General features: G+C 34.9%; 1 protein-coding gene across 2 annotated transcripts in view; it reads left to right on the top strand.

Moving 5' to 3' along the window:
• The window catches only part of Cyb5r4 (cytochrome b5 reductase 4), an 86603-nt gene extending 71708 nt beyond the window's left edge, over positions 1-14895 (top strand). For both annotated transcript variants that reach the window (XM_027928192.2, XM_027928191.2), the window contains 4 exons: positions 1347-1497; positions 1817-1903; positions 10448-10612; positions 14310-14895. In XM_027928192.2, the coding sequence (XP_027783993.2) occupies positions 1347-1497; positions 1817-1903; positions 10448-10612; positions 14310-14364 (458 nt within the window). In that variant the 3' untranslated portion in view covers positions 14365-14895. The remainder of the gene's footprint in view (positions 1-1346; positions 1498-1816; positions 1904-10447; positions 10613-14309) is intronic.
• Positions 14896-15955: the final 1060 nt, after the last annotated feature.

Raw genomic sequence — 15955 nt, 5'->3', positions numbered from 1 at the left:
GAGATTGTATATTTGCCTGATAGTGATAATTGACCAAGTGTCATTTTGGCCTAGATGAACTACTACATAACATTATTCACATCTTTTTTTTTAAAATCCCTCATTCATCAAATATATGATTAATTTAATCTTCAGGTGTTCTTATGCTGATAACAAGATACTCTGCATGGTACATATAAATGTTCAGGTCACTGGATACCTATACTATGTCTAGGATACCAGATACCAGCTGTAAATTAGTTGCCATTTTGGTATATGTACTTTCTTGTGATGTTGATGAGCATCAGCTACTGCCTGCATCTGATTGATTCTGTGACATTAGAAAGATTGGAATATGGATAAATGTTATCAAGTTAATATCATCCTTTGAGGCTTCTTTAGTAAATAATCATCTGTCTTTTTACTAAGGACATTCTGACCTTATGGTCCCTTTCAAACTGTAACAAGGAGTTCCTATTACTTTGAAACTTAATTCGAATTATCAATCATTGCAATTTCCTTACTATCCTGCAAGGAGAAAAATGGAACCATCCAAGCATTTTAAAATAAATTAGAATGTTTTTCATTTTAAAATAAGGGACATCTTTATTTTTCATTTTTGTTACTTTGAAAATTACCAAATATAGTCCTGATGGCAGTTTTCTTACATGAGTGGAACATGGTGGTCCTACTAACTGTGCTGTAGAAATTGGGCACTGATTTCTCAACTGTGTTGTTTCCCAGATTGGGAGGTAGCCTGCTGCAAGTATATCTGATTACTTTTCTGTATTGCTTTGTTTTCATAGGAATTAAACTCTTCTTATTTTAATCAATAGATCTTTTTAATATTTGATGGAGGAGAAATTAACACAATTACTAACATTAGATTTTAGAAAACATTTCTATTTCAATTTTCTTTGCTACTAATCATATCTCTGTGGTTAATAATCAGTATATAAATGACAAATATCTATGCTCTACCTTGTGTTGTACAAGACAGATGTATGTAGATTATGCTTTTGAGGTGCTTATAATTTAGTTATCAATTCTTTCTTGACATTTGTGGATAAGGACTTTGCAATAGGTTTTAAATTTTGGACTTCAGATTGGGAAATGACGGTGGGAAATAAAACCTTGTCATTAGTTTTACTCTAATGATATAATCCAGACATACTTGGAGGCCTAATTCACTCTAAAAACCCTCATTTACCTTGAACACTGATATGTAGTCTGCAGAGTAAGTAACGATACTGTTACTCATGAATGTTCCAAATTCAGCTACTTAGCCTTCTCAGTTTCCCTGTTGGGTTTTTGTTTTGTTTTGTTTTGATTTTCTGATTTATTTTTATATTTATTTCATTATTTAGGAGATTTTGTACCAGTAAGCAATCCTGAGGGAAATTTTAAGATATCCAAACTCCAAGAAGTAGAAGATCTTTTTTTATTGGCAGCTGGAACAGGCTTCACACCAATGGTTAAAATACTGAAATATGCTTTGATTAATGTACCCAGTCTCAGGTATGTAATTTTACCTCTATCTACTGTTGTTTGTAAGGCTATTTTATTATTATAAGGTATTCTAAATTGATTATTCACTGGACCTTAATAATCTTGTTCTCATTCCTTCATTTATCGTTTCTTACTTAGACTCTTCTAATCCTATTTTTCTAATCCTATTTTCTTAATTTGATTCTTTTATCTCATTTTAGTTTTTGATATTTTTGGTTAGCTAATTGGTACGAAAAAGCTTTCACCCTAGTTCAATTAGACTTTCCCCTTGTGCATATTTTAAGTTTAATTAGTTGCATTTAATGAGTTTTTTTTTTTTTCTTTTAAGGAAGGTGAAATTGATGTTCTTCAATAAGACAGAGGATGATATAATTTGGAGAAGCCAATTGGAGAAATTAGCATTTGAAGATGAAAGGTATTATACTGATTGTAACTCTATTAATACCATATAGTACATGCAGGCCTTATGTCCTTTGACTAAAAATTTGAATTGACCAGAAAACTTCTTCAAAGAAAAAGTAAACTAATTAATAAATCTATAAATATAAATAATGGTAATTCTCCCTATTTACCCCCAAAGAAATACTGTCTGATAAGATCCAAATTAAGGGCTAAGAGGTGTAGCTCAGTAGTAGAGTGTTTGCTTAGCATGTGCAAGGCCATGGATTCAAATCCCAGCACCAAAAAATTAAAATATATAGTGGTGTGTCTCTGTGTGTGTGTGTGTGTGTGTGTGTACTCAGCAAGATATATACATATCTATCTCTTGAGTTGGGTTTAGTGAAAATATTCCTGTGTAGTAGTTAATTTGTTAATTCAGGATATTCTTGTATAATTATTGTGTGTGTGTGTGTGTGTGTATACTGGGGATTAAACCCAGGGACACTTAACCACTGAGCCACATCCCTAGACCTTATATTTGTATTTTGAGACAAGATCTCACTAAATTGTTTAGGCGTCACTAATTTGCTGAGGCTGGCTTTGAACTTGCAATTCTCCTACCTTAGCCTCCCCAGCAACTGAGATTATAGGCATGGCCCAATTGATAAAATAAATTTGATGAGAATGGATTAAGCAAAAGGAAACATGTTATAATATTTCTTAGAGCCTTTAACATGCTAATATCCACTGTGATTTTCAAAGAGTGGGATATCTTATGCAGCATTTAGCATTTTGTCGTCATTGTTGTTTGTTTGCATTAATTCTTATTAATAGACCGGTCACTGGTATCCTCAGTATATACCTTAGGAAATGCTGGTATAGTCAATAGGAAACAATTCATGTCAAGCTGAATCCAAAGACAGAAAGGAGAGCAAAGTGAGAAGTTATTTTATTGAAAAAAAGCCTAGCATAGTCAACTGAATATAAGAAGACAATTTTTTTTTCCGCTACCAGGAATTGAACCCAGGAGTGCTTAACCACTGAGCAACATCACCATCCGTTTTTTTTTTTTTTTTTTTTTTTTAATATTTTTAGTTGTAGATGGACACAATTCTTTCCTTCCTTCCTTCCTTCCTTCCTTCCTTCCTTCCTTCCTTCCTTCCTTCCTTCCTTCCTCCCTCCCTCCCTCCCTCCCTGAGGATTGAACCCACTGCCTCACATGTGCAAGGCAAGCACTCTACCACTGAGCTACAGCCCCAGCTCCCCCAGCCCTTTTTAAATTTTTTATTTTTGAGGCAGGGTCTCACCAAGTTGCTTACAGCCTCACTAAATTTTGGAGGTTGACTTTGAATTCCTGATCCTGCTGCCTCAGCTTCCTGAGCTGCTAGGATTATTGGCATGCACTACTGCGCCTGGAAAAGAAGATAGTTTAAATGAGGCCATATAGCACATCTTCCCTCAAAAGATGTGAGAAAGGAGATTCAGAACAAAATTTTTTTTTCATATTCAATCCATATTTTTATTGTGGTTACAGATTATTAGATGTCAATGTTTGTACACAAAGTCTTTTATTTAATTAAATTTAGATCTTTATATTTAGATCACAGAAGGCGATGATTCTAAGTTTTCACAGCTGATAGACAAAAACTTAGCACCTGGCTTTCTTTTTCTTCCATGTGGACATTGCTGAGTATTTGATTTTCCAATATTTCAGAACAAATTTTTTACCAGAAGAGTGCATAGGACAAACTATCAAACTGTCTGAAGCATTTCTGTAATCATTTAGAGCTATTTCTGGGCTGGGGATGTGGCTCAAGCGGTGGCGTGCTCGCCTGGCATGCGCGCCGCGCTGGGTTAGATCCTCAGTACCACATAAAAATAAAATAAAGAACCCGGGCCGCACGCATGCCAGGCGAGCGTGCTACCGCTTGAGCCACATCCCCAGCCCCAAGTTTTTTTTTTTTAAAAAAAAAGACATTTTAGGTGTTTTTTTGAGATAGATCCCTTAAAGAAAAAAAAAATCTTAAATTTCTAAAGGAAATTTTTCATTATTTTAATGAACATTGTCTATTAATAGGAGTTAAACTTGATCTGCAAATTAACTCCTAAAAAAATGAACATGTAGACAGTCTTTCAACATGAAGTGTCTTTTAACAAAGTCACCTGTGTTTTGTTTTGTTTTAGTCTACATAATTTGGGTTGGTGGAATTACATGGGCTGTAGTATTATGGATGAGGAAAGGCCCCAACCCCCCCCCCCTTTTTTTTTTGTTTTTACTATGGATGCCTGGCTCTAACAGCACTCACCAGATGAGTGATACTTCTTCCACCTGCTGAGAGAAGTGATAGTGTTCAGACTTCTAAACTGTCTTTATCCTCTTTATTCTCCTTCTCTTTCTCCTCTTGCTCCCTGGCTCACTCACATGTGCGTGCGCGCTCTCTCTTTCTCTCTCTCTCTCTCTCCCCCCTCCATGACTTTTTTTTGGAGTCTCAGTCCTCCTAACTGGAGGCACTTGGTTGGAAACTGATTCATGACCATGGACTCTTGGTGTCTTTTGACTTACATCAAGTCAAGCCCTTACTGGAAAACAAAAAGTCCTTGCCTGTGTAGATGGCTTGGTAACATTTATAAAGAATTTTACTATAATCTGGGGTTTTATGTAGAAATAGGAGAATCCTAGCCTGAAAGACTTATTGATGGATTTTGTTAGTACTGTTCAGTCAAAAACATAATTGCATGTCCTATACGTAAAAGGAAAGTAAAAGTTCAGATTCAATATCAGGTAGTTTTAATTATAGTCACATTTGTATTTTAGTTAGCATTTAAGATATTAATTTTTAAATATATTTTGAATCACCCTTTCCCACATCTTGACTCCCCTGTGTCACTTGTGGTTCTTGATAATAAAGTTTCTGATGACAAATGTGTTTACCTGAATACATTTGCCTGATTCAATTATTAAATAATGTAATAGTTTTGAAAATGCTCTGAAATTCTGTAGTTAAAAAAAAATTAAATACTGTCTAGAATTAGGTTTAATCTTTCTTCCAAGTCCTTTGTGGAACAAGGAAGGATAGGAAGGGTAGTAACCGAGATTGGTATATGATCTAATATTTTCATTTTTTTCTGGTCCTCAGGGTTTATCCAGATAATATTATTAACAAATAAAATTCTTTGAAATATCATTATGAAATGGAAACTTGTTAACCTTGTGACCTTGGGCAAGTTACTTTTTTTGACTGGGCCTCAGTTTTTTGATCTGTAAAACAGACACATTAATACTCCTATCATAGGGCATCTGGATTCATGTGTTAGCATATGTAGATGCCTAGTCCATAATTAGCATGTTTGTAAAAGTTGCATTTATTCATTCCTGAAATATGTGTGAGCATCTACAGTGTGCCTCTCTATACACAGTGGCACAATAGTAGTAAAATATTGTGTTGCCTGTTTTCTCATGCGGAGCACAAAGAGTGTCTCTTCATTTTCCCTTATTGTTCCATTCAATTAAACTGAGGGAAAAAAGGAAATTCAGAGTCATTTTTAGAATGTTTCTATTTCAATACAATTTTCATGGCACTAAGTATGAAATCTGAAAAGAAAAAAAGAGTCAGCTTACCTGAATTTTATCCAGGTATGTTATTATACTTAACTGTTAACACCAGAAGTTGGGATTTAAAGTCTAGCAAAATCTTACACATTTTTTTAAGAAAAAACAGTAGGCAGATATGTGCAGTAGTAGATCTAGTTAATTACTATGTGAAAATGAAATGAAATTAAGTTTCATTTCATTTTCACATAGTATTAAATTTCATTTATTTTTTAAGATAATGTCACAGTGACTATTATTATAATTGTATTTTCTACTTAGTGTATTCTGTATATAAAATATTTTCTGTTTCAGTGATTCTCAACGTAGAGCAACCCCAACATGCCTCAGGACATTTATGTTCAGGGATGTTTTGATTGTCACAATTGGAGGGGGGAGGTGATACTGACATCTAGTTGGAAGAGGCCAGGAATACTGTGAACTTCCTAAAATGCACAGAAAGCCCCCCAAAACAGAACATGGAACTCAAAATGCCAATAGTGCTGGTTGGGAAACCCTGCAATATATGCAATATAACGTGATTTTTAACAATGGCATTATATTAAATCATATGAACATATCATAATTTAACTAATCCCCTACTATTTGATATAGTGACTAAAAATTATTCTGTACTTCCTCTAACTATTCAGAATAAAAATTTCATCAGAATAATCAATAGATCAAAGTGTTCTAAGGCTGTTGATACATTTTAACAAATAGTCTCTGAAGAGTGAAGTTATTGTGTACAATACACTTAATAGTGGTTTTTTTGTTGTTGTTGTTTAAGAGTGGATAGAGGGCTGGGGATGTGGCTCAAGCGGTAACACGCTTGCCTGGCATGCACGGGGCGCTGGGTCCTCAGCACCACATAAAAATAAAATAAAAAAATAAAATAAAGATGTTGTGTCCACCGAAAACTGAAAAAACTGAAAAATAAATATTAAAAAAATTAAAAAAATTCTTTCTCTCTCTCTTCTCTCTCTCCTCTCTCTTTAAAAAAAAAAAAAGAGAGAGAGAGAGAGTGGATAGAGAGATCAGTGATTGAGTAATAAGGGAAGGGGAAAGAGAAAGGAAGGAATTCCAAGCAGCAAGGAAATGAATCACAAAGGACCAAGGTATATTTACCCAGTTATATCCACAAAGAGAAGATTGTGTACTTTAACTTAGATTTCTATGCTATTTGCAAAATGTGTTTGACATAGGAAAATATACAAAATAAGACTACTCTAGTGGTGAAGAAGTTCTAAAGTGCATCAGTAGCTGTAGATTCTGTGCACTGAGAGGAGAGTAATCACACTTTTGTGAGAATAACGATATCAGTGCTTCATGCAAGAACTGACTTTGAGCTGGGCTTTGAAAAACAAAATAGCATGTCTTTGAACAGGAAAGGAAATGTTGGTAGTGGCAATAAAGACATAAGGGCCAGAATGCTCTGATGTTTTAGTGACAGACCATAGTCCAGTTTTGTTCCTAGTATTTTCTTTAGCTAGAAAAACAGGAAAAGATGGAGCCTTAAGTATTCTGAAATGGTAGTCTGTTGGAGGAACCATTGAAGCTTTTAAAGCAAAGTTGCAAATTTGAATCTGGATTTTTAGCATTACTAATATGTCAATGGTGTGTCAGGTTAAGGCTAAGAGTTGTGTTTTAGACAAGAGATGTAGGACCTGATTTGGAGTTGTGGCAGTTAAAATGAAAAAGTAGGAGACATGCAAGAAATAGGAAGGAGGGGATAGGTTTTGGAAGCTAATTGGCTGGAGGAGGATATTTGTTGGATATTTAGGCTCTGCTCTTGATTTACAATGAATGAGTACATTTCAAGTCTTTTTATCTCAGGTAACCATCAGTCTAATTTAAAATAAAAATTTCTAGCAAGCTTATTTACTTTCATTGACATTTTAGACCTCATAGGTATTCATCAGAACAAGCCTGTTCTTTCTATCTCTATCTCCCTCTGTCCCTCTATGATGTTTTGCATTTTATGGGTAATCTGAATTTATTTCAAGAGTCCTGGTCCTCTCTGGCTCTTTTGAAATCATAGGGCAGACAGGGAGTTTCAGGATGTTTACTCATTCATGCATCTAGCAACTCAGTATTGTAATTGTTTAAGATCGCAGGTTGGCCTTCATTCAGAAAAATCCAGGACAGAGGATTCCACAGGCACAATCTTGATATGTTATAAGAAATCTTTTATTAAAGAAATCTTGATCTTAACTTAGAATTGTTTCTGCTCCAATTTGAGCAATGTTACTTTCCTGTGACGGTTAAGCAGGATAGTAGCCTCCAATAATCCTTAAATCTTACCATGCTGTCTGTTCACTTTTTCCATTATGTGTGTAAAATGGGACCACTGTGTGAATAAATACAATATGCACAAGGTTATTTTATTTATGTGTTTATATAAATATCTCAGTTATTTATCACCATCTAGTACATGTCTTTAGAAAATATGCCTCTAATTAGGCTTTTTTTTGCAAGCATCTTAATAAAGGAAAATTATGAATAGCTACTTATTACAGATTATAGGGACTTTGGCATTCGTTTATATATTTTAGCAATTTTATTTCAATGATAGGTTCATTGGAAATGGAGCCAAAGGAGAACATCTGTTACTTTTTGATCTTTTAATTAAACAGGGTACTTTCCATTTTTTACTCAAATGTCTAGAATTGGAAGACAGTAGTTCTTCAGTTGCTATTGGGTCCCCTTTGATAATCTGTTGAAATATTATGAACCTTCTTCCCAGAAAAATGCACTTATTAAATCATACACATTTACATATATAATTTCATAGATGACAGCACATGGCGTTGTTTTTCCAAGCACAGATTTTATTTTTAGAGAGTATTTTATAAATCAATTCCTTCATTCACTTGATGAATATTTTCTGTGCACTTATATTGAGCTAGACCTGTGTGTAGTATTGAACAAGGCAGACAGTGACTCTGCTCTTATGGAGCAGTAAGCAAATATACTTTCTAAATTATGTAACATTATCTTTTTTTAAGTTCCAGGAAGGAAAATATAGGCTAGTGAAAGAAATTATAGGTTAAGTATCAAGTATTCAAAATGCTTGCACCAGATTGTGGAGATTTTCAGATTTGGGAATATTTGCATAGACTTACTGGTTGAGCATCTCTAATCTGAAAATCTGAAATTTGAAATACTCCAAAATATGAAACTTTTGAGAGGATCATGTTGGGGCTCAAAAAGTTTTGGACTTTGAAACATTTGGGGTTTCAGGTATTCAGATTGGAGTTGTCCATCCTATGTTTGATGAGGCTGTTTTGTGTAAGGTGTATTCAAATCTCTGCTAATACTAAATGAGGAACTTTGAAGGTAAGAACTAAAATATAATTCTGTAGGTGTTTAGAGTATTAAAAAACGGGGTGGGGTTGGCGTAATGGCTCAGTGGTAGAGTACTTGCCTTGCATGTGTGAGGGCACTGGGTTTACTTCTCAGCACCACATATAAATAAATGAATAAAATAAAGATCCATCAACAACTAAAAATAAATTTTAAAAAACATAGATTGTTAGGATTGTAAGAGATTATGTAGTTTCCCATCTCATTGCACAGATGAGTCCATAAAACCAAGAGTCTGGGATCTGTACACAGAGCTGTACTATTTCTCTATCTCCCTGCTGGCACTCTTGTTTGGTCTGCTGCTTAGGCCAGGATGATCACTTCCTGGAAACCCTAACCCAGTTGAGGCACAGTGATGTGAAGGCAGTGATGCCAGCCATGTTTTTTTCTCTTCTCATATTTGGTTTCCTTGTTCCCTCATATGAAGCTGTTCACTTCAACTTTTTCCTAAGTGTATATTAACATAGAACCAATTTCAACTATTCTTCAGGAGTATCTCAGTTACTAACTAGAATATGTAGAAATGCATTTTATTTGATGCTATTGAAAATAGAAGAATTAACTGTGATTACTAAAATAGAGCATATCAGAATGGGTACAGTATAAAATTTTGAATTTACTATAGCTTTTAACCAGCAGTTTACTTAAAACTTAGGTAAGATATGGTCAGAAATTATATTTTGAGACTTGGTTTGATGTTCTTTCCCATTTTAATTCTATACCCTTTCTTTTGCTTTCATCTGTTCCATTTCATAGCGTTTAAGTGCTCCTATTTTTTGGCCAGTAAGGATATAGTGATGGACAAAGCAAGCACAGATCCTGCTCTTCTGTAGTTAATGACACAACAGAGAAGGTAGACATGGAAAATAGTGATCTTGTTAAGTGAGCTCATACTTACAACCTGAAGTAAGGGCTATGAAGAAAAGAAAAACATTTTCATACATTTTCACAGCCTGTATAATACAGGACCCTAGACTTGTGGGGCCACAGCACTTCCCTATGGGCATGATACCTGAGCTAAGAACAGAAGACAGAACAAGCCATATGATGGCAGTGAGAATGGAGAAAAGTAGGTAGAGGGTTAGGAGCGAGGACTTGGTGAAGAAATTGGGTGTAGAGGACTTGGTGAAGAAATTGGGTGTAGAGGATGAGGTAAAGAGTGGTTCCCAGAGTAAAACCCAGGTTTTTAGCTTGTGCAACCATGTGAACTGCAGAATTATATCAGGTGTGCATCAGGGAGATAACAAGCTGATGGACTTTGAGACAGCAACAGTAAAAGTCAAATGGGATTCTTAGTCTAGAAATCATCCAAGAAATTTGAGCCAGAGATTAAAATACACATCACTGGAAATTGTTCTGTATTGTGATTTTTGCAAGCAGATTATTAACAGAGGTATGAGGATCTCTGAGATCCCTTGGAGTTCTGTTTCTAATGATTTTTTAAAAATACCAAATTACTTTCTTTATCTTTAGGAAAATCTAATCCTTACTAAATATAGATTTACCTATGTAACATTCTTGATACATTCAGTTTTTCTTTTGAGGAGGTGTTTTATTGAACTTAAAACATGCTAATAATATGTTTAAAATAATGGACTTTTAAAAATTGTTTCTTTCCCCTAGATTTGATGTTGAATATGTTCTCTCAGCCCCTACTTCTGAATGGAAGGGCAAACAGGGACACATTTCACCAGCTCTTCTTTCTGAATTTTTGAATAGAAGTTCAGAAAAATCCAAAGTCCTTCTTTGCATCTGTGGACCAACACCATTTACAGAACAAGGAATAAAGTGAGTAGCAGTGTGGTGGGAAAACCCTGAAATGAAAATCTTGCCTGAAAAGCAGTCATTCAGCTAGTCTTTCAGTTCCTCCTGCTCATATGAATCTACACTTTAATAACCTGTTATTATGACTTAGAAAAACAACAAAGTTTTCAGTCTTCCCATGAGTGAAGGGTTGGAGGCCAGGATCATGTGTAGTGTTAGATATGAACACAGAAGTAAGACACAGCTGCCACCTGGTGTTCTCTGCCAGTGGCTGACAGTATGCCTCTACTTCCACCAAAGCTTTGTAATATAAATAGTGATTATTGAGCACTTTATCTCATTGAGGCTTTCAGTCTTCATTCTCTGCAACTGGGTAAAAGCTAGTCAATAACAAAAAGAGTGATTGAAAACCAGGCAATTAGACCCAAAGAAATTAGAACATATAAAAGGCAAGACTAGTAGTTGAATCCCAGATAATGATTTCTCAATGGTGGTGCCATCTTATTTAAAATTCACCTTGATATGATTTATTTCTAAAATGGCACTATAAAATATTTGGTTGAATGCAGCCACTGTTGGGTTTCTAGATGATTTTGAAATATGACTGCCATAAATGTCCTGCTTTTTCTTTTCAGTACATGACTAAACCTGACATTTTCTAGATAATTTTTTTTTATCTTGGGGTTTTATTTTTATTTTAATTATAAAAAAAATTGATCCTTGTCAATAAAGGTGTGGGTGTGTGTGTGTGTGTGTGTGTGTATATATATATATATATATATATATATAGGAAAAAGGCTAGAACTACATGAGCACAGATTGCAGTATAATGATACTTTTAAATGATTGGAATCATAAACCCTTCAGCATTGAAAGAGAAGGAATCTGTTTTATAGCCATCCTGGTAGAACTACATTGTCTCCCTCCATGAATGATGAGCTTTTTGAGTGCTGGGACCATGTCTTCTTCATTTTGGTTCCTGACAACATATAGAAAACACATTCCTTGCATACCAGAGCCTCAGTGTGTATGCATTAAATAGAGGGTACTCATGACCTTAGTATTTTTGCATTTTAAAAATGTACTGTCATCTGTATAGTTCTCTTTTCTCAGTTTTGCTTCACAGCTAATCTTTCAGTACTATACTCCTGGTATTCTCAGAAAGCCCAGGAGTGTCATTAATCATTACAAATGAATACCTGATATTACTTACCCTTGACCATGCTGCATAGAGTTGCCTTTTGAGATATAGCTTGATTCAAATCTGTACTTGCAATTCATAACATCTAGCCTTGTGACTCTTAGTTAATGACTCATTTCTTTGATTTCCTTGTCCTCACCATCTTAATGCATGTAACGTGTCCCTGTTTTTATTGATAATGACATGAGTCTTTTATAATATCATGGTTTTTGTTCTGTAACACAAGTTTCTTTAAAATACTCTTCCTAGGACCTTCCAAAATTAATCTCATTTCTGCCACATAGGTTATAAGTAGTTGACTTTCCATATCCTTGAGTTCCACATCCATAGATTCCAATAATCATGGATCAAAAAATATTTGAAAAACATTGTATCTGTACTGGACAACTATTTATATAACAGTTATAGTATAGTAGATATTACAAGTAATTTAGAGATTATTTAAAGTGTATGTGAGGATGTACTACATCAGATGCAAATTTTTTTATAGAGAGGACTTGAGCATCCATAAATTTTGGCATCCACATGATTCCCAGAACCAGTCTCCTCCTGTACCAAGGGACAACTGTATAAACATCCCAAACATATCCTGCATATTTGGTGAACATTTTGTTAATTTTTATGATATGATAACAGAGAAAAACTTAGAATCCTATTTTTGTAAAAAATACACAAAAACAGCTCATAACTACTTGGCCAATAATGACCTTTTGATCCACTAACTACCACTTTATCACAGATACAAATAAAACATTCATGACTTTGAAAGCCCACACTGTCTGGTGGTAGAAACAAATGCATATACTAATAACTAAAATATGACACAGAATATCACAAGTACTCTTACTAGAGATAAAATGAAGTATGGAAATTCAGAGAGAAGTTACTTTTACCTGAAGGGGGGTGTATTAGGGAGACAGGCACAGCATGATTAGAAAAGACTTGTGCTTTGAATGATGACTAAGATGTTACCAATCAAAAGAAATATAGGATAGTATTACAAGCAGAGAAAGGAGGAGGGTAGACGCTTTAAGGGTATAGTTTTGGCTAGAGTGAAGTCCCTTTAGGTTGGAGGGGACAGATGCATGGCTCAAAAGGTAGGATGGCTCAGATAGGGGGAGGATTGGCTACTGTTTCAGGACTTCTGTCCTGTACTGGCCCTTCATGTGAATATGTGTGCTCTGGAAGCTGCCAGTGAGGCTTTAATTCTAGCCCTACCACTTATAGTCATCTTGTAGTCATTTACTGGGTGTCCTCAGGTCAGCTACTTACCCTTTCTAAGCTTTAGTGCACTTGCCTATAAACAGGAATGAATAATGATACTTAATGTGAAATGCTTAGCACAGTAACTGTATATAATATTGTAAGTATTAAATAAATGACTGTTATTTTCAGAGGCATTTGAAACAGCTATTTCTAAGTCTCCATTTTTACTGTTTTCCAAGTTGAATTATATTTTAGCAGTATGCTGCCTTTTCCTGTTCAATGAGGCAGAATGAAAATAGAATGCCAGGGAAATCAACTTTGAAAACTGATGAATAAAGGGAAAAACCAAGCATTTATTCTGCTTTTCCTACATGAGCCATTTTACTGAATAGCAACATAATAAGTGAGAAGTCTGTCTTTATAGAATTCCTCAGCTGATTAATAAAGAAAAAATGATAGATATAGAATATTGCCAATTTGGGCCCTGAATGAACTAATGGATCTATACAGAGATTATCCATGATTGCCAGCATCCAATAAGAGAGGCATCATATGTGATGTGCCTCGGACTGGACAAATACTACCTGTAAAAACTTTGCCAAAAAGAATTAAAACTTCTGGGCATGGTGGCACATGCCTGTAATCCTAGCCACTTGGGAGTCTGAGGCAGGAGGATCACAAGTTCAAGGCCAAGCCTCAGCAACATGACAAGGCTCTAAACAAATTAGCAAGACCCTGTCTCAAAAGAACAAAAACCAGGCTGGGGATGTGGCTCAATGGTAAAGCACCCTTGGGTTCAATACCTAGTACCAAAAAAAAAAGAGGTAAATCTGTATCTGATGAGGCCCCTGGATTCAGTTATTAAATTGTGGAGAATAAAACAACGTAAGATACATGTGACTAAGGAATATGAAAGGAATGCAGCAAAATGAGGACTATGGAAGACTCAAGAATTAAAATTCTGATTTTTTTTTCCAACACAGATTGTAGGACATGATGGGCAATTGGGGGAGGAAAGAGATCTTATATATCAGAATATACCAGTCAATTGCAGTGAGTAAGTTGTAATTGAATCCTCATTCACAACAATTTTAGAAGCCATGGCATTTATGGAAAAAAATTGAAAATTTGAACACTGACTAGATATTTAATGACATTTAGAAATTATTGTGTATTTTTAGAAGTGATAATTTGTGTTTTTAAAAAAGTACATAAGAAATGGAGAAAATGAAAAACTACTGTGATATAATGATAAACTTATTTATTTTTAAACATTTTCTCTAAGAAACATGTGTTTTTTTATTTGTTTTTCAGGTTGCTTCATGACCTTAACTTTTCCAAAGATGAGATCCATAGTTTTACAGCATAATGAAGAGTTGTGATTGTATTTTACTCAATTAGTTTATCTAAATTTGTGATTACTTAGAATTTTTTAAGAGAACATTTTTTGTATATATTAAAAGATTAACTAGAATCCAGATTTCAGTTTCTTAAATGAAATCAACTGTTCCTTCAGTATAGGTAATTTGTCAGCTTTATTTTATACATAACTTATTTTACTATTGATACTTGACCTGGAAAGTCAATCACGGCAACAACAGGATTCCTTACAAATTCCCTTACCATTGAAACTGTATCACTGTTCTACAATAAGCACTTGTGTTTTGGGACATGATAAAGTAAATGATCACTTTGATCACATTTCTATGCTATAAAATGTCTTATTAGCAATACAGATTAAATTTTACATTGCACTGTTAACTCAGGAAATGATCGTTTATGTCTTTGTTATTAATATTAAAACATGGAATGCTGTAAAAATTAAGTGATCCAAATAATTTTATGTTTGTATATGGCATTGATGCACAGTAGAATAAAATTATACTTAAGTACTTTTTAATCCTTGTTGTGGAAACGTAGTTGAATGCAACAATACCAGGTTTATATCTTAAATGGAATTCTGGAAGGCACCAGTAAAGATACTGGGGACACTCACCTATGTGGGATTAGCTTTGTTAGAGAGTTTAAGAGAACCTTGACAGCTATTTTGATTCTAAGGCAAGACCAAAGGCATCAGAAAAGGTAGTAACAGTGTAGCATCTAGTCCATGGCCTAAAATCATCACTAGGTGCTTTGGAATGAGTTAAATTTTTAATTCTAAACCAGCTGGAAAGGAGGAATATTCTTCCTAAACTGTTCTTTCCTGGCTGGCTGCTTTTCCACAGCTGGCAGTTCAGCAGGGAGCTCTCCTGGGCATCATGGTTTGGGAGTCTTTTCTCTCCCTGCTACTGAGGCCAACCTTTTTAAATCCTTTTGCAGACTGGGACTCAGCAGAGGTCATCAAGAAAAGTCACTATGATTTTTTCTTGAAGAAACTGTGTTGAATAGCTAGGTGACTGCTGCATAAACTAACTTAATAAATAGCTAGGTGACTGCTTGCATAAACTAACTCTCACTACTTAATGAAGCAGCAATGTTTTTACAGAACTGGAAGGTGGGAGGAGTCTCCAATTTCCCTGTAAATGATTTTGTAAATAGCTACATCTTCACTAAAGGAATGATGTACTCAAAAAAGAAAACAATCTTAACATTTCTGAAATTACAACTGACCAGCTCTGAAGCTCCCTGTGTGCAATGGCTAGTTAACACACTTTTTCCTGTGCCGCGCCCCCTCTAGCTAGCTCCTCATCCTCATTCAGCAAGGGAGGAATCCCCCTGTCCCCAGCTGGCAGTGCTCCCTGATGGCTAATAGGAACTTCCTCATGCTTCATGCCTCCCTACTGTCTTCTTTTTCCCCTCTAAGGGATATCATGTAGCACTTCTTTAGCTGTTTTGTAGCTCATTAGTAATATATCAATTAATTTTACCTTAGCCAACATTTTTCTCATTTTTTGTAACAATCTTTTTTCTCTCCTCCAGTCCTTTTCTAGTTAAATAGAATTTCCTCTCTATTATTCTCT

The sequence above is a fragment of the Marmota flaviventris genome, chromosome 6 (genome assembly GCF_047511675.1).
Source record: "Marmota flaviventris isolate mMarFla1 chromosome 6, mMarFla1.hap1, whole genome shotgun sequence".
Lineage (NCBI taxonomy): Eukaryota > Metazoa > Chordata > Mammalia > Rodentia > Sciuridae > Marmota > Marmota flaviventris.
The sequence above is the reverse complement of the archived record's forward strand: the minus strand, read 5'-3'. Positions and strand labels throughout refer to the sequence as shown.